This window comes from Amblyraja radiata, chromosome 5 (genome assembly GCF_010909765.2).
Source record: "Amblyraja radiata isolate CabotCenter1 chromosome 5, sAmbRad1.1.pri, whole genome shotgun sequence".
Lineage (NCBI taxonomy): Eukaryota > Metazoa > Chordata > Chondrichthyes > Rajiformes > Rajidae > Amblyraja > Amblyraja radiata.
The window spans coordinates 109,762,045-109,780,616 of record NC_045960.1 but is presented as its reverse complement, the minus strand read 5'-3'; the positions used below and the strand labels follow the sequence as shown (position 1 = coordinate 109,780,616).

Genomic DNA, 18,572 nt, shown 5'->3' with positions numbered 1-18,572 from the left:
TGGGGGTGTCCACATCAGACTCAGGAACCCTGTGTTCATAAGTGATAGGAGCAGAATTAGGCCATTCAGCCCATCACGTCTACTCCACCATTCAATCAAAGCTGATCTATCTTTCCCTCTCATAGATACATAGTAAATAGGTGCAGGAGTAGGCCATTCGGCCCTTTGAGCCTGCACCGCCATTCAATATGATCATGGCTGATCATCCAACTCAGTATCCTGTACCTGACTTCTCTCCATACCCCCTGATCCCTTTAGCCACAAGGGCCACATCTAACTCCCTCTTAAATATAGCCAATGAACTGGCCTCAACTACCTTCTGTGGCAGAGATCTCCAGAGATTCACCACTCTCTGTGTGAAAAATGTTTTCCTCATCTCGGTCCTAAAAGATTTCCCCCTTATCCTTAAACTGTGACCTCTTGTTCTGGACTTCCCCAACATCAGGAACAATCTTCCTGCATCTAGCCTGTCCAACCCCTTAAGAATTTTGTAAGTTTCTATAAGATCCCCAATCAATCTTCTAAATTCTAGAAGAAACCGGAGCATCCGCTAGCCCCTAGAGCTCGATCTAAATGCCCCTGTCCCACTTAGGAAACCTGAACGGAAACCTCTGGAGACTTTGCGCCCCACCCAAGGTTTCCGTGCAGTTCCCGGAGGTTGCAGGTGGTTGCCGGAGGTTGCAGGTAGTGGAAGCAGGTAGGGAGACTGACAAAAACCTCCGGGAACCGCACGGAAACCTTGGGTGGGGCGCAAAGTCTCCAGAGGTTTCCGTTCAGGTTTCCTAAGTGGGACAGGGGCATTAGGAAGCACACCAGAGTGAACAACTCCAGGCACTCTGATGTATTGGGATCTAACTGGGGGTGTCCACATCAGACTCAGGAACCCTGTGTTCATAAGTGATAGGAGCAGAATTAGGCCATTCAGCCCATCAAGTCTACTCCACCATTCAATCGAAGCTGATCTATCTTTCCCTCTCAACCCCATTCTCCTGCCTTCTCCCCGTAACCCCTGACAACCGTACCCATCAAGAATCTATCCATATCTGCCTTAAAAATATCCAATGACTTGGCCTCCACTGCCTTCTGTGGCAATGAATTCCATAGATTCACCACCCTCTGACTAAAGAAACTCCTCCTCATCTCCTTTGGAAAAGAGCGTCCTTTTATTCTGAGGCTATGACCTCCGGTCCGAGACTCTCCCACCAGTGGAAACATCCTCTCCAAATATACTCTATCCAAGACTATTATCAGGCTTCTGAATGGTCCTTCCATAAGTTAGGGCAGTGGTTCCCAACCTTTTTTAGTTCATGGCCCCCTTGGGATCTTTAATATTTCTGTGGCCCCCCCCCCTGACATTATTAGCGGAAAAAAGTGGCCCCCTTCATTGAACCTGTGGCCCCCTAAATCCCAAAAATATTCTGTGGCCCCCCTGAAATTTGCCATGGCTCCAGGTTGGAAATCACTGAGTTAGGGCACTTTCCAATCCACCTCAACCCCATTGTGGACATTGGACTTTGTCTGTGGAACTGATGCGCTACAATGCTGAGAACTATATTCTGCAACTGTTTGGATAACACGCAAGATGGAGAGTATGGAAGGGGGGAGTATGGTTGTGCTGCCAGAGGAGGTAGCTGAGGCTGGTACTATAATGTGTATTTTTACAATACTGGAGAGATTTCAGCACGGAACATTAAAAATGTCATATCTCCACTGTGTCAAGTAGGATGGTGTTAATTTTTTACTCAAATGTGCAGGAGATAGCAGAGATAAAATCAAGTTAGGAACTAAATTAATTCCCTGATTCAACCAGTTTATACCCCAAAAATATCAAATTTTCACACCAAAAATGTGACACGCTTTGACACAATGAAATATAGAGGAAATATCTGCATTGATTTCATTATAATTCAAAATATTTTCAAATATGCTGCTTAAGAAGGACCGCTTGGGCAGTCTGCACCCTAGCGGCATAAACATTGAATTCTCCAAATTTCCGGTAGCCCTTGCTGTCTCCTCCCCTTCCCAGCTCTCCCTCAGCCCTCGGGCTCCTCCTCTTCCCCCCCCCCCCCCACCCTACATCAGTCAGAAGAAGGGTTTCGGCCCGAAACGTTGCCTATTTCCTTCGCTCCATAGATGCTGCTGCACCCGCTGAGTTTCTCCAGCACTTTTGTCTACCTTCAAATATGCTGCTTTGTAGAGATGCATGTTTCACAGTCGTAAGCAAAACGTTTGATGAATTTGGCATTAAGTGCTCTGAATGGCCATATTTCAAAGAGTGTAACGGGTGGTTACTCTTGGTGTCCACCCTATTTTAGAGTAACCACCGTTACATCACAATGGTAAATTAAGACCAAAGTACTTCCCAAGGAGATCGAAAAATGTACTAGTTTGAAGAACTCAATAGATAATGAAATTATGCGAATTAACACGAGGTCGTAGGAGGTCTTCGTAACTCTCCTTCATGCTCGAGAGTAGTCCCCGCGTACTCGAGGCCTCAGCTAGGTCACGGGGTTTTCTTCAATGTGTTAAAAAATGTCGGCGATTAAAAAAAGGTCGCCATGGAAAAAAAAATCGATACTTTTTTTAGTCGTGGTAGGTTTAGTCGTAGTAGGTCGGCATGTTAGTCGCAGGTAATCGAGGGTAGTCGAAGGTAGTCGTAGATAGTCTTCACCATAGTCAAAGGGAGGTCGAAGGAGATCGTCTTCACTCTCCACTATTCGGTGTCCAATTTTCCCGAAGTTAGTCGGAGCTAGTCTTCAACATAGTCAAAGGAGGTCAAAGGAGGTCTTCTACATAGTCGAAGGAGGTCTTCAACATGTCATTTTTTCAAACTCTTCTAAACTCGCCGATCAGGTCGCCCAAGTGGGACAGCCCCTTTATTATGAATGGACAATTACTTCCATAAAGTTTATTCAAAACATGAGAAAGAATATACAAAAAAAGAAATACTGGAAGAAACAGGAGCTACTTCCATTTTGGTGTCTACCCTTGGACACCGTGCAACGTGCGTAACGCCCGTTTCAGTAGATAACATACTCCTTGTTTATAGCAAGAATGTACATTTGTATGTTGAAAAACAGCAAAAGTGAAGAAATCAGCTGTCATGCTTTAGAAAAAAAAAAGACTTTCTAAATTTCATGTAACGGTTGTTATGGTCGACATCAAACATAAAGTGTAAAAAAACGCATAGGAACGTATGTTAAACAAGGAATTTTGTTCGTCAATGAAATGTTCCCAAACTTCATGAACTATCTCTCCCTGTCATTTACTGCCGCTGTGAGGGTTTTTGTTTCATCTGAATCATGTTGAACTAATTTATTTGCGAACTTCAGTTGTACGTATAATGTCACACTTTTGGTACCCAGTATTGTAAAAACACACATATCTTTGACTTGATTGTTTTTATGTGTTGGTGTATCTGATCTGTTTGGATAACACACAAGACGGAGAGTATGGAAGGGGGGAGTATGGTCGTGCTGCCAGAGGAGGTGGTTGAGGCTGGTACCATAACAGTATTTAAAAGATATTTGTACAGGTACATGGATAGGAAAGGTTTAGGTATGGGCCAAACGTGGGTAGGTGGGACGAGCTTAGATGGGGCATCTTGGTCGGCAGAGACGCACGCATTGGGCTGAAGGGCCTGTTTCTGCCTCGATAGTAACAACTAGAGACCAGTCCTGAGCTACTATCTACATCATTGGAGACCCTCGGACTATCTTTGATTACTGGCGTTACATTGCACTAAACATTATTCACGTTATTCCCTTTATCATGTATCTGTACGCAGTGGGTGGCTCGATTGTAATCTTGTACAGTCTTTTTGCTGTGTGGTTAGATAGCAAAAAGGAAAATAGAAAAGCTAATAAATGTAGATGATGTCAAAGCAGAATGTATCCTCAGGAATGAAGCAATGGTAAGTGGAGATTGTGAATTCTTTCCCCGTGGATTGTCACCCTGTCGTGGTGGAGAAGCTTGTGTGGACCTGAGATCCTGAGAGCGATGCGGTCTGGAGCGATGCTCCTGGTAGGGCCACCCATGGCGGTAAGGTCAAGGGGGAGGTCTCCGACCAAGAGCAATCCAACCAAGACCTCAATGGTGGAACAGGCGGAGGACGATGGCTGACCTTAGTGGAGCGTCACAACGGCTGGGAAGGCGGATGAAGGCGGCAGCAGAAAAGGGTCTCCGGTCGTCTTGGACTCCATGCCACTGGATCCTGACCCAGATCTGTCAAGGACCGTGTGGTGGCTGTCTGTGCACCAGTCTCCCCACGTTAAACAAAGTCACGCACGGGCGTCCTCCATGAGAGGACAGTCATGCTCGTTTCGAGTGACCGCCGATGATGAGATTACAAAATTCTTAAGGGGTTGGACAGGCTAGATGCAGGAAGATTGTTCCCGATATTGGGGACGTCCAGAACAAGGGGTCACAGTTTAAGGATAAGGGGGAAATCTTTTAGGACCAAGATGAGAAAAACATTTTTCACACAGAGAGTGGTGAATCTCAGATTCAGATTCAGATTCAACTTTAATTGTCATTGTCAGTGTACAATACAGAGACAACGAAATGCAGTTAGCATCTCCCTGGAAGCTCGACAGAATATGATTTCAATAAATAAATCTATTACATGTATACAGACATAGTGTATTTTCCTGTGGGAGGAGTGTCCGGGGGGGGAGGTGATTGGCAGTCACCGAGGTACATCTGTGGAGTTCTCTACCACAGAAGGTAGTTGAGGCCAGTTCATTGGCTATATTTAAGAGGGAGTTAGATGTGGCCCTTGTGGCTAAAGGTATCAGGGGGTATGGAGAGAAGGCAGGTACAGGATACTGAGTTGGATGATCAGCTATGATCATATTGAATGGCGGTGCAGGCTCGAAGGGCCGAATGTCCTACTCCTGCACCTATTTTCAATGTTTCTATGTGAACAAACCAAATAACCAGGTTATGCAAAGGAAGGAACTGCAGATGCTGATTTACACCAAGTATAGACACAAAAGCTGGAATCATTCAGCAGGACAGGCAGCATCTCCGGAGAGAAGAAATAGGTGATGTTTTGGGTCAAGACCCTTCTTCAGACTGAGAGTCAGGGGAGATGGAGCCGAGAGATATGAGAATGTACATAGAGCAAATGAATGAAAGATATGCAAAAAGACAGATCAAAACCAGAAACGATGATCAAGAAAAGATGGAGTCCATTGTTGGCTGTGGGGAAGAATGATAACGAGTAATACAAATAGCGAAACTCAGCAGGAAGACAGTGAAACTAGTACAACGACTTGGGTGGGGGAGGGGCGGGACTGAGAGAGGGGGTTGCAAGGGTTACTCTGAAGTTAAAGAAATCAATATTCATACCGCTAGGTTGTCGGCTGCCCAAACGAAAGATGAGGTGCTGTTCCTCCAATTTGCTTTGGGCTTCACCTTTGCTTCAAAGAGTTTAAGTTGTACGGTTCTATACCATCGTGGTCTACTATGAGGATGTGGTTGATATACCCCCCTCACAAGGAAGACCAAAGTCCTGGAGTAACTCAGCGGATCAAGCAGCATCTCTGAAGGACATGGGTAGGGTTGGGACCCTTGCATGTCCTATCGTCAATAGACAATAGGTGCAGGAGTAGGACATTCGGCCCTTCGAGCCAGCACCGCCATTCAATGCGATCATGACTGATAATCCCCAATTAGTACCCCGTTCCTGCCTTCTCCCCATATTCCCTGACTCCGCTATCTTTAAGAGCCCTATCTAGCTCTCTCTTGAAAGCATGCAGAGAACCTGCCTCCACCGCCCTCTGAGGCAGAGAATTCCACAGACTCACAACTCTCTGTGTGAAAAAGAGCTAGCTATGTCCTCCACAGATGCTGCTTAACCCGCTGAGTCATTCCAGCAGTTTGTGTCTGTTTTGTTTTCTTTCTGTACAGGTTTGTACGGTAAATGGCTTTGGTAAAATTATCCCTAGTGTGTAGGTTAGTGCTAGTGAATGCTGGTCAGCACGGACTCGGTGGGCCGAAGGGCCTGTTTCCGTGCTGTATCTCCAATGTCTAAAACTCTTTTCTAGAAACAGCCTCTGCTTATCACACCCGGAGATACAAAGATGATATTATTCTACCAGGGAGACACAAGGAACTGCAGATGCTGTAATCTTGAGCAAAACACAAAATGCTGGTGCAGCACAGCAAGTCTTAGAGTCAGACAGTGTGGAAACAGGCCCTTCGGCCCCTATTAGCCGGGACATCCCGTATATTGGGCTAAATTGGTTTGTCCCGTACGGGACCGCCCTTGTCCCGTATTTGACTGCTACTAATCTGAGGAAGGACATTATTGCCCTAGAGGGAGTGCAGAGAAGGTTCACCAGACTGATTCCTGGGATGTCAGGACTGTCTTATGAAGAAAGACTGGATAGACTTGGTTTATACTCTCTAGAATTTAGGAGATTGAGAGGGGATCTTATAGAAACTTACAAAATTCTTAAGGGGTTGGACAGGCTAGATGCAGGAAGATTGTTCCCGATGTTGGGGAAGTCCAGGACAAGGGGTCACAGTTTAAGGATAAGGGGGAAATCCTTTAAAACCGAGATGAGAAAAACTTTTTTCACACAGAGAGTGGTGAATCTCTGGAACTCCCTGCCACAGAGGGTAGTTGAGGTCTGTTCATTGGCTATATTTAAGAGGGAGTTAGATGTGGCCCTTGTGGCTAAGGGGATCAGAGGGTATGGAGAGAAGGCAGGTACGGGATACTGAGTTGGATGATCAGCCATGATCATATTGAATGGCGGTGCAGGCTCGAAGGGCCGAATGGCCTACTCCTGCACCTAATTTCTATGTCTATGTTCTATGTTTACTACTCGGGTCGAGGGTTCTGTCGCGTCGGAGCGCCGTGTCCGGCCAAGCCTCACCCGTCCCGACGTGGTGCTGCCCGTGGAGTGCAGCAGCAGCAGTGACGCCTCGCCCGTGGCCCCGTCGGTCGGCTGTCCGACCTTCGCTTACTGCCAACACCACCACCCCTCCTTCTCGTGGCTGATCATCGATTCATAAGTTAGACGGGGGGGCCGGACTTTGCCGAGGAGTTTTACCGGGCCAAAACTCCTCAGCTGGCCCGCCGGCCGGGCTTTGCGGGCAGTCCAGCACCCGGGCCAACTCATCATTCACCCAGCCACGGCCTAGTCGGTCAACGAATTGCCGTCGGGAATTACTCCCTTATTTTGACCTTTTGTCCCTTATTTGGGAGTGAGAAAGTTGGCAACCCTACCTTCAGCCCAACTCGCCCACACCGACCGACATATCCTATCTCCATAGGTCCCAACTCCCCGCGTTTGACCGATATCCCTCTGAATATTTCCTACCCATTTAAAAATAATTAATCTCACCTTCAGGTGGTCTGTTGGATGTGGCGACAACAACAACGCCATTTCTGAATAGATTTTCAAAAAGCTGCTTCAGTATCATGGCATCAGCAATATCCGTCACCTTGGGAGACAGAAACAAACTGTCATCAATCAATCAATCAATCAATCAATCAATCAACCTTTATTGTCATCTTGCAAAGCAACAGTTGTACATTGTGGATACATGTGAGGTTATCCACTTTGGTGGCAAAAACAGGAAAGTAGACTATTATCTGAATGGTGGCCGATTAGGAAAAGGGGAGATGCAACGAGACCTGGGTGTCATGGTACACCAGTCATTGAAAGTAGGCATGCAGGTGCAGCAGGCAGTGAAGAAAGCGAATGGTATGTTAGCATTCATAGCAAAAGGATTTGAGTATAGGAGCAGGGAGGTTCTACTGCAGTTGTACAGGGTCTTGGTGAGACCACACCTGGAGTATTGCGTACAGTTTTCGTCTCCTAATCTGAGGAAGGACATTCTTGCCATAGAGGGAGTACAGAGAAGGTTCACCAGACTGATTCCTGGGATGTCAGGACTTTCATATGAAGAAAGACTGGATAGACTCGGTTTGTACTCGAATTTAGAAGATTGAGGGGGATCTTATAGAAACTTACAAATTCTTAAGGGGTTGGACAGGCTAGATGCAGGAAGATTGTTCCCGATGTTGGGGAAGTCCAGAACAAGGGGTCACAGTTCAAGGATAAGGGGGAAATCTGAGATGAGAAAAACGTTTTTCACACAGAGAGTGGTGAATCTCTGGAATTCTCTGCCACAGAAGGTAGTTGAGGCCAGTTCATTGGCTATATTTAAGAGGGAGTTAGATGTGGCCCTTGTGGCTAAAGGGATCAGGGGGTATGGAGAGAAGGCAGGTACAGGATACTGAGTTGGATGATCAGCCATGATCATATTGAATGGCGGTGCAGGCTCGAAGGGCCGAATGGCCTACTCCTGCACCTATTTTTTATGTTTCTATGTTACAGTGCAAAATGAGAAGACGTTTCCCAGGGAATACCGGAGCATCGCACATGAAACTTAAAACATTTCACACATAATAACAGTAAAAACAATCCAGTCCCTGATGAAACAGTATAAATAGTTAAAAGCAGGTAAAACAGCAACATTAAAATACAGTAAAAACAGCCATTAAAATGTCCAGGGCAGCTGATTTGAGTGGCCAGTGCCAGAGTTATTAAAATGTCAGTGCAAAGCAGCAGAATCAGATGGAGTGACTGTTTAGCAGCCTCACAGCCTGTGGCAGGAAGCTGTTTAGCAGTCTTGTAGTCCGGGCTTTGATGCTACGGTATCTCTTGCCTGATGGCAGGAGATCCAGGTGTATGTGGAGGGGGTGCAGTTTGTCCTTAGCTATTCTCAGAGCTTTTTTCAGACAGCGGCTCTGGAACAGTTCTTGTACCGAGGGTAGGGAGACGCCAATGATCCTCTCTGCTCCCCTCACTACCCTCTGCAGAGCCTTCCTGTCCGAGCAGTTGCAGTTGGAGTACCACGTGTTCATCCACCGTGCCCCTGTTGAGACGTCAAATGCATCACTAAATCCAGACTCCACACCATTGACTCACTCTGCATCTTCACCTATGCTCTAACTTTAGAGATAGAGCGTGGAAACAGGCCCTTTTGGCCCACAGAGTCCGCGCGGGCCAGCAATCCCCGCGCACACTTAACACCATCCTACACACTAGGGACTATTCACCAGTTACCATTTTACTGAAGCCAATTAACCTACAAACCTGTACGTCTTTGGAGTGTGGGAGGAAACCGGAGCGCCCGGAGAATTCAGCGAGTGCAGCGTAGATTTACAAGGTTAATTCCCGGGATGGCGGGACTGTCATATGCTGAGAGAATGGAGCGGCTGGGCTTGTACACACTGGAATTTTGAAGGATGAAACATATAAGATAATGGTTTGGACAGTCTAGAGGCAGGAAACATGTTCCCGATGTTGGGGGAGTCCAGAACCAGGGGCCGCAGTTTAAGAATAAGGGGTAAGCCATTTAAAACGGAGATGAGGAAACACTTTTTCTCACAGAGAGTTGTGAGTCTGTGGAATTCTCTGCCTCAGAGGGCGGTGGAGGCCGGTTCTCTGGATACTTTCAAGAGAGAGCTAGATAGGGCTCTTGAAGATAGCGGAGTCAGGGGATATGGGGAGAAGGCAGGAACGGGGTACTGATTGTGGATGGTCAGCCATGATCGCATTGAATGGCGGTGCTGGCTTGAAGGGCCGTATGGCCTGCTCCTCCACCTGCAAACTCCGTCTAGAGAGCGCCCGTAGTCAGGATCGAACGTGGGTCTCTGGCGCTATAAGCGCTGTGAGGCAGCAATTCTACCGCTGTGCCACCCATCTGCATAGACAAAAATGCTGGAGAAACTCAGCGGGTGCAGCAGCATCTATGGAGCGAAGGAAATAGGCAACGTTTCGGGACGAAACGTTGCCTATTTCCTTCGCTCCATAGATGCTGCTGCACCCGCTGAGTTTCTCCAGCATTTTTGTCTACCTTCGATTTTCCAGCATCTGCAGTTCCTTCTTAAACACTGTCGACTCTGTATACTGTCTCACTGTGCACCACTGCTATACACTTGTACTGTATCCAAGATGTGTATCTAACATGTATCGACATGTTTATGCAAAGTGATACTTGTGCTGAACTGTGCACAAAAATAAATTTCACCGTATCTCGCTCGGCACACGTGACAGATAAAGCACCACGAAGAATTGTATGGGGGTTTCAGTGGCCGGTGCGGCCTGGTTGGGCCGAAGGGCCTGTTTCCACCCTGTTGGGGAAGTCCAGGACAAGGGGTCACAGCTTAAGGATAAGGGGGAAATCCTTTAAAGCCGAGATGAGAAAAACTTTTTTCACACAGAGAGTGGATAATCTCTGGAACTCTCTGCCACAGAGGGTAGTCGAGGCCAGTTCATTGGCTATATTTAAGAGGGAGTTAGATGTGGCCCTTGTGGCTAAGGGGATCAGAGGGTATGGAGAGAAGGCAGGTACGGGACACTGAGTTGGATGATCAGCCATGATCATATTGAATGGCGGTGCAGGCTCGAAGGGCCGAATGGCCTACTCCTGCACCTAATTTCTATGTTTCTATGTATCACTAAACTGATCAGATTTACATGAATGCCAGGTCCTTGGCTATTCGTCATTATCTGAGAATTCTCCAGCCCTGTTATTCAGCTAATTTCCCAGCCCTTGTTCTCGTTGCTAATTCTAATTCCTGCATTGTCTTCCACTTCCCAACACTGATCTCTCCTGACCTCGTCCTACATTCTACTCTTCCCAAAGACCCCGCAGCAAATCAAACCGTTTCGTTTGTCCCGGACGACAACCCGACCGATCTCACGCTTCTTTCTGTTTTTTTTCTTCTTTGCAGCTTTTCTTTGCTTTAAGAGCTGCCCTTTCACTATTCTGACTCCTGCTTCAATGTGTGGAAGTAAACACTCTTATGTTAGCAAGCATGCGTGGTTCCATAATTCAATGTTCGTCAAGGCAGCTCTTGTTTCTTGCTTCACTAATGCCTTCTGTTTTGCTCTGTTCTGGAGGGGGGGAAAAACTGATGCAAGTTGGTTCCTTCAACAAACAGACACACGATGACCCAAATTACCCTTGCGTGTAAATTAAATTAATTGCTTGTTAAGATGCTGAGAAGGTTTAGTGTAGTTTAGTTTAGAGATACATTTAAGAATAAGGAGTAAGCCATTTAGAAAGGAGACGAGGAAACACTTTTTCTCACAGAGAGTGGTGAGTCTGTGGCATTCTCTGCCTCAGAGGGCGGTGGAGGCAGGTTCTCTAGATGCTTTCAAGAGAGAACTAGATAGGGCTCTTAAAGATAGCAGAGTCAGGGGATATGGGGAGAAGGCAGGAATGGGGTACTGATTGGGGATGATCAGCTATGATCACATTGAATGGTGGTGCTCTATCTAGCTCGTCCACGGCGTCACCGTGTCTCCATGGCAACTGTGGTTTGCTGAATAATTCTCCATCCACTCTCATAGTCAGAAGGCCACCCTCTTTCTTTTTCCTTTGAGGGTGCAGGTGAGATCGCATGGGATCCAAGGAGAGATAGCTGAACGGATAGAAAATTGGCTCCATGGAAGGAAGCAGAGGGTGATGGTGGAAGGTTGCCTCTCGGACTGGAGGCCCGTGACTAGTGGCGTGCCTCAGGGCTCGGTGTTGGGCCTGTTGCTGTTTGTCATCTACATCAATGATTTGGACGAGGACGTACATGGCAAGATTTGCAAGCTTAAAGATGATACAAAGCCATTTAGAATGGAGACGAGGAAACACTTTTTCTCACAGAGAGTGGAGAGTCTGTGGAATTCTCTGCCTCAGAGGGCGGTGGAGGCAGTTTCTCTGGATACTTTCAAGAGAGAGCTAGATGGGGCTCTTAAAAATAGCGGAGTCAGGGGATATGGGGAGAAGGCAGGAACGAGGTACTGATTGGGGATGATCAGCCATGATCACATTGAATGGCGGTGCTGGCTCGAAGGGCTGAATGGCCTACTCCTACACCTATTGTCTATTGTCTCGGAGAAAACACACGACGTGCAAACTCCCTACAGACGGCACCCGTAGTCGGGATTGAACCCGGGTCCCTGGCGCTGCGCCACCGTGCCGCCTTGTTCTACTGCATGGATCCTTTGATCATACACAACTCAAGAAGAGAGACTTTTTTGTGCAGTCTAAGCAAGCAAAAGACAATAACCAGAGGATATACTTGAATGCAGCCCAGTATTCGTTAGAAGAAAGCAGAATAGGATGGTTGCAAATTACTGTTAATGACAGACCGCTAATAGGAACAGAGAAATTTCATTAGCATTTAAGAGAAAAGATTTTTATGACCTACGGTTGGATTTCATTATGACTCGTGTAAAAGAGCAAAATAAAAACTCATCACAATATTTACATAAGCAAGTCCCTTAATCTCAGTCATTGTTGATTGGCGGAGTTCTTTATCAATTTCTATCCATAAATATGTGCCTTCATTAATTCGTAGCAGCATGAAAGCAAAAGATTGGTTTTCGTGGAGACTGGGAACCTGGTTCGGTCACACATCCAGGTCCCGTATCTCCCTGTTCCTGCTCTCGCCAGCACGAGGAACTGGAAACAAACCGGAGATGACAACCCTGGAGGTCCTGCTTTTCAGCATTTTTCCGAGCTCTCTAAAGTCACGCTGCAGAATATTTATCCCCTTCTTTCCGATATCGTTTGTGCCAACATGCACTACCACTTCCGGATGTTCACCTTCGCCCTTCAGGATTTTCTGCACTCTGTCCGTGACATCCTGGATCCTGGCACCAGGAAGGCAGCACACCATCCTCGCATCCCGTCTGTTGCCGCAGAAACCCCTGTCCATACCTCTCACAATGGAGTCTCCCACTACAATGGCGTTGCCTGACGTTGGCCTATTTGGTTTTGGCTCAACAGCCCTATTTGCTACGCAAGCCAGTCCGCCGCCCAGTGTAATTCCCCTCTCATGTATCTGTACACTGTGGACGGCTCAATCGTAATCATGTATTGTGTCTCCGCTGACTGGTTAGCACGCAACAGAAACATTTCACTGTACCTCGGTACACGTGACAATAAACTAAACTCAACTAAATGGTTAAGAAAGAACTGCAGATGCTGGTAAAATCGAAGGTAGACAGAGGAGGAATGGGAGACCCTTCTTCAGAATGGGCTAAGAAGCGTCGCCCATTCCTTCTCTCCAGAGATGCTGCCTCACATCCGCTGAGTTACTCCAGCATGTTGTGTCTGCCTAAACTGAATGCTTCATGTCTGGAAGTTCCAGCACTTGGTGACAGTCTAAAGCCAGCAGGTGGGGCAATGCTTCGAAGGTTTATTTAAGAGAGCTGTAACCTCGTCACAATTACTCCCTCGCTGTCGAATGACACTTGGAGAGGCTGCGCTGACTGCATAACAGATGACTTCTATAATCCCCTTTCAACTGGTGAGTTTATTGACCCTCTTTTCAATGGTGCTGTTCTCCTTTGATGCTGCTCCCCAGCTTTCTCAGCAAAACCAAGCTGCTGACACTAACGTAGTCCTGTGCGCCGACAAAGCCCAGATGAATCGCTGCACATTTTATGTTTATATTTTTAGTTTTAGAGATACAGTGCGGAAACAGGTTGGTCGGCCCACCGTGTCCACGTCGACCAGCGATCGCCCCGTACATTAGACAATACACAATAGGTGCATGAGGAGGCCATTCAGCCCTTCAAGCCAGCACCGCCATTCACTGTGATCGTGGCTGATCATCCACAATCAGTACCCCGTTCCTGCCTTCTCCCCATATCCATTGACACCGCTATCTTTAAGAGCCCTATCTAGCTCTCTCTTGAAAGCATCCAGAGTATTGGCCTCCACTACCCTCTGAGGCAGAGAATTCCATTCAATCACAACTCTCTCTAGTACTATCCTAGAACACTGAGGACAATTTACATTTTTTACCAAAGCCAATTAACCTAGAAGGTTGCCACAGAAGGCTGTGGAGACCATCAATAGATATTTTTTAGGCAGAGGTAGATAGATTCTTGATTGTTACGAGTGTGAGGGGTTACATAGAAACATAGAAAATAGGTGCAGGAGTAGGCCATTCGGCCCTTCGAGCCTGCACCGCCATTCAATATGATCATGGTTGATCATCCAACTCAGTATCCTGTACCTGCCTTCTCTCCATACCCCCTGATCCCTTTAGCCACAAGGGCCACATCTAACTCCCTCTTAAATATAGCCAATGAACTGGCCTCAACTACCTTCTGTGGCAGAGAATTCCACAGATTCACCACTCTCTGTGTGAAAAATGTTTTTCTCATCTCGGTCGTAAAAGATTTCCCCCTTATCCTTAAACTGTGACCCCTTGTTCTGGACTTCCCCAACATTGGGAACAATCTTCCTGCATCTAGCCTGTCCAGCCCCTTAAGAATTTTGTAGGTTTCTATAAGATCCCCCCTCAATCTTCTAAATTCTAGCGAGTACAAGCCGAGTCTATCCAATCTTTCTTCATATGAAAGTCCTGACATCCCAGGAATCAGTCTGGTGAACCTTCGCTGTACTCCCTCTACGGCAAGAATGTCTTTCCTCAGATTAGGAGACCAAAACTGTATGCAATACTTCAGATGTGGTCACACCAAGACCCTGTACAACTGCAGTAGAACCTCCCTGCTCCTATACTCAAATCCTTTTGCTATGAATGCTAACATGGGTTATGGGGAGAAGGCAGGATAATGGGTTTCGGAGGGCAAGATAGATCAGCCATGATTTAATGGCAGATTAGACGATGGGCCGAATGGCCTAATTCTGCTCCTTTCACTTATGAACCTATGAACTATGTACCTACAAACCTGCACGCCTTTGGAGTGTGGGAGGAAACCAGAGCACCCAGAGAAAACCTACATGGTCACAGGGAGAACGTGCAAACTCCGTACAGACAATACTCATAGTCCGGATCAAACCCGGGTCTTTGGCGTTGTAAGGCAGCAAGACAACCGCTGGTCAACGTGCTGCCCACTATGCCCTGCTCCTCTCTTCCCTTGTTTCTCATGGGTTTGCAGACCTGCAGTCAATAGACAATAGACAATAGGTGTAGGAGTAGGCCCATGTTCATCTAAACCTTTCCTATCCATGTATCCATCCCACGGTATTTTAGAAACATAGAAACATAGAAAATAGGTGCAGGAGTAGGCCTTTTGGCCCTTCGAGCCAACACCGCCATTCAATGTGATCATGGCTGATCATCCCCAATCAGTACCCCATTCCTGCCTTCCCCCCATATCCCCTGACTCCGCTATTTTTAAGAGCCCTATCCAGCTCTCTCTTGAAAGCATCCAGAGAACCTGCCTCTGAGGCAGAGAATTCCACAGACTCACCACTCTCTGTGAGAAAAAGTGTTTCCTCGTCTCCGTTCTAAATGGCTGACTCCTTATTCTTAAACTGTGGCCCCTGGTTCTGGATGCCCCCAACATCGGTAACATGTTTCCTGCCTCCAGCGTGTCCAAACCCTTAACAATCTTATATGTTTCAATGAGGTGCCCTCTCATCCTTCTAAAGATCAAATAGAACAAGTTGTTCTACAACTTTAGGCTGTGCACACCATACGCAAGAAGAAGGAGAATTTTGTAATAATCCCTGCCTCAACTACCTCCTCCGGCCAATCGTTCCATACACCCACCATCCTCTGTGTAAAAAAGCTACACCTCAAGTTCTTATTAAATCTTTCCCCTTCACCTTAAACCTATGTCCTCTGGTTCTCGATTCCTCTACTCTGGGCAAGAGACTCTACTCTGTGCATTTACCCAGTCTATTCCTCTCATGATTTCGTACACCTCTATAAGATCACCCCTCATCCTCCTGTGCTCCAAGGAATAGAGACCCAGCCTACGCAACCTCTCCCTATAGCTCAGACCCTCGAGTCCTGGCAACATCCACGTCAATCTTCTCTCAACCATTTCAAGCTTGACAACATCTTTGCTATAACATGGTGCCCAGAACTGAACACAATATTCTAAATGTGGTCTCGCCAACGTCTTATGCAACTGCAACATCACCTCCCAACTTCAATACTCAAGACTCTGACTGATGAAGGCTTCTACATTTAAACCTGATCAGTCCTGAGGAATTTTCAGACTGGGCTCTGCGAACCAGATCTAGAATCAAGAGGGTTTAATTGTCATATGTACAGAAAACAGAACAATGACATTCTTACCTTACCAATCCCTCACAGCGCCCGAGACCCGGGTTCGATCCTGACTAAGGGTGCTGTCTGTACGGAATTTGTACGTTCTCCCCGTGACCTGCGTGGGTTTTCTCCGAGATCTTCGATGTCCTCCCACACTCCAAAGACGTACAGGTTTGTACGTAAATTGGCTTGGTATAATTGTAAATTGTCCCTAGTGTGTGCGGGACTGTGTTAATGTGCGGGGTTCGTTGGTCAGAGGGCCTGATTCCGCGCTGTATCTCTAAACTAAACTAAACCTGCAGGAAAATAACAGGTCTGTAAACACAAAATGCTGGAGTAACTCAGTGGGTGAGGCAGCATCTCTGGAGAGAAGGAATGGGCTACGTTAGGGCCCGAAACGTCGCCCATTCCTTCTCTCCAGTGATGCTGCATCACCCTCTGAGTTACTCCAGCATTTTGTGTCTGCCTTCGATTTAAACCAGCATCTGCAGTTCTTTCTTACACACAGGTCTGTAAACATAGTAGTTTAGCTTAGTTTATTGATATCACGCGGAAACATGCCCACCATGTCTGCATTGATCCCATTGATCCCCGTACACTGATACTATCCTACACACACTAGGGACAATTTACAATTTTATCAAGCCAATTCACCGACAAACCTGTATGAAACCAATTCTTGCTATTGAGGGAGTGCAGCGTAGGTTTACAAGCTTAATTCCCGGGGTGGCGGGACTGTCATATGCTGAGAGAATGGAGCGGCTGGGCTTGTACACTGTGGAGTTTAGAAGGATGAGAGGGAATCATTGAAACATATAAAATTGTTAAGGGTTTGGACACGCTAGAGGCAGGAAACATGTTGCCGATGTTGGGGGAGTCCAGAACCAGGGGCCACAGTTTAAGAATAAGGAGTAAGCCATTTAGAACGGAGACGAGAAAACACTTTTTCTCACAGAGAGTTGTGAGTCTGTGGAATTCTCTGCCTCAGAGGGCGGTGGAGGCAGGTTCTCTGGATACTTTCAAGAGAGAGCTAGATAGGGCTCTTAAAAATAGCGGAGTCAGGGGATATGGGGAGAAGGCAGGAACGGGGATACTGATTGGGGATGATCAGCCATGATCACATTGAATGGCGGTGCTGGCTCGAAGGGCCGAATGGCCTACTCCTGCACCTATTGTCTATTGTTTTTGGAGTGTGGGAGGAAACCGAAGCACCTGGGGGAAAACCCACGCAGTCACAGGGAGAACGTACAAACTCCGTGCAGACAGGACCCCTAGTCAGGATCGATCCCGGGTCTCTGACGCAGTAAGGGAGCAACTCTACCGCTGCACCATCTTGCTACCCTTATCGATAACATCATAAACAAAATGAAAATAAATTAAAAAAACAATATTAATGCAAAAGTCCTCAGTGAAACCAAGACAGTTTGTAGCTTTGTTGTTGTTGGTAACGTTCACTTTGTGCATGCGTGAATTCAAAAACTCAAAAGAATAAAAACTCAAAGAACCTTCACCCGCTAAATTACTTAATGCATCTTCTTTTTCAATCTATTTCAATATCATCTTTCCCGAAGACACACAGGCATGTAGGTGAATTGGCCTCTGCAAATTGCCCCTGGTGTGCAGGGAGTGGATGAGAAAGTGGGATAACAAAGAACTAGTGTGAATGGGTGACCGATGGTCGGCGTTGGACTCGATGGGCCGAAGGGCCTGTTTCCATGATGCATCTTTCAATTCATAGAATCAATATGTGCAAAGGATGCTCCATTTACCTGAAACTCGTCGAAACACAGCAGGCAAGTCTCGTCGCTGATTTCTGAGGCGATGGGAGCTATTGGATCGTACGATTTTGCCATTAAACCGGGCTTCCTCTTTGGCAAGGTCTGCTTTAAACGATGAATTCCTGTCACAAGCGAGTTTAAAAATTGTTATTCTTGTTTCTAGAAATAGCTTGGAATATCTGAAATAAAAGTGCTTTACCCAGGCATTTACTGAGTGTCAGAGACATATATCGTGGAAACAGGCCCTTCGGCCCAACCTGTCCATGCTGACCACGGTGGCACAGCGGTAGAGTCTTCTTCATTGCGTATGGCGTGCACAGCCTAGAGTTGAAGGTCAACTTGTTCGATTTGATCTTTGGTGTGTGCACGTCAGGTTGATTGTGTGCAGTTTCCTACCCTGCAGTTGTACAGAGCCCTAGTGAGACCACACCTTGAGTATTGTGTGCAGTTTTGGTCCCCTAATTTGAGGAAGGACATTCTTGCTATTGAGGGAGTACAGCGTAGGTTTACAAGGTTAATTCCCGGGATGGCGGGGCTGTCATATGCTGAGAGAATGGAGCAGCTGGACTTGTACACTCTGGAGTTTAAAAGGATGAGAGGGGATCTCATTGAGACATATAAGATTGTTAAGGGCTTGGACACGCTAGAGGCAGGAAACATGTTGGGGGAGTCCAGAACCAGGAGCCACAGTTTAAGAATAAGGAGTAAGCCATTTAGTACGGAGACGA

The 18,572-nt window shown here is 46.7% G+C and overlaps 1 protein-coding gene across 1 annotated transcript in view; it reads right to left on the bottom strand.

Annotated features, from left to right (window-relative positions):
* Positions 1–18,572, bottom strand: part of afg1l (AFG1 like ATPase) — a 111,036-nt gene that overhangs the window by 66,741 nt on the left and 25,723 nt on the right. Inside the window, exons 5-6 of the mRNA XM_033021962.1 lie at positions 17,836–17,966; positions 7,359–7,458 (exon numbers count right to left, since the gene is read on the bottom strand). Of these exons, the coding sequence (XP_032877853.1) occupies positions 7,359–7,458; positions 17,836–17,966 (231 nt within the window). The remainder of the gene's footprint in view (positions 1–7,358; positions 7,459–17,835; positions 17,967–18,572) is intronic.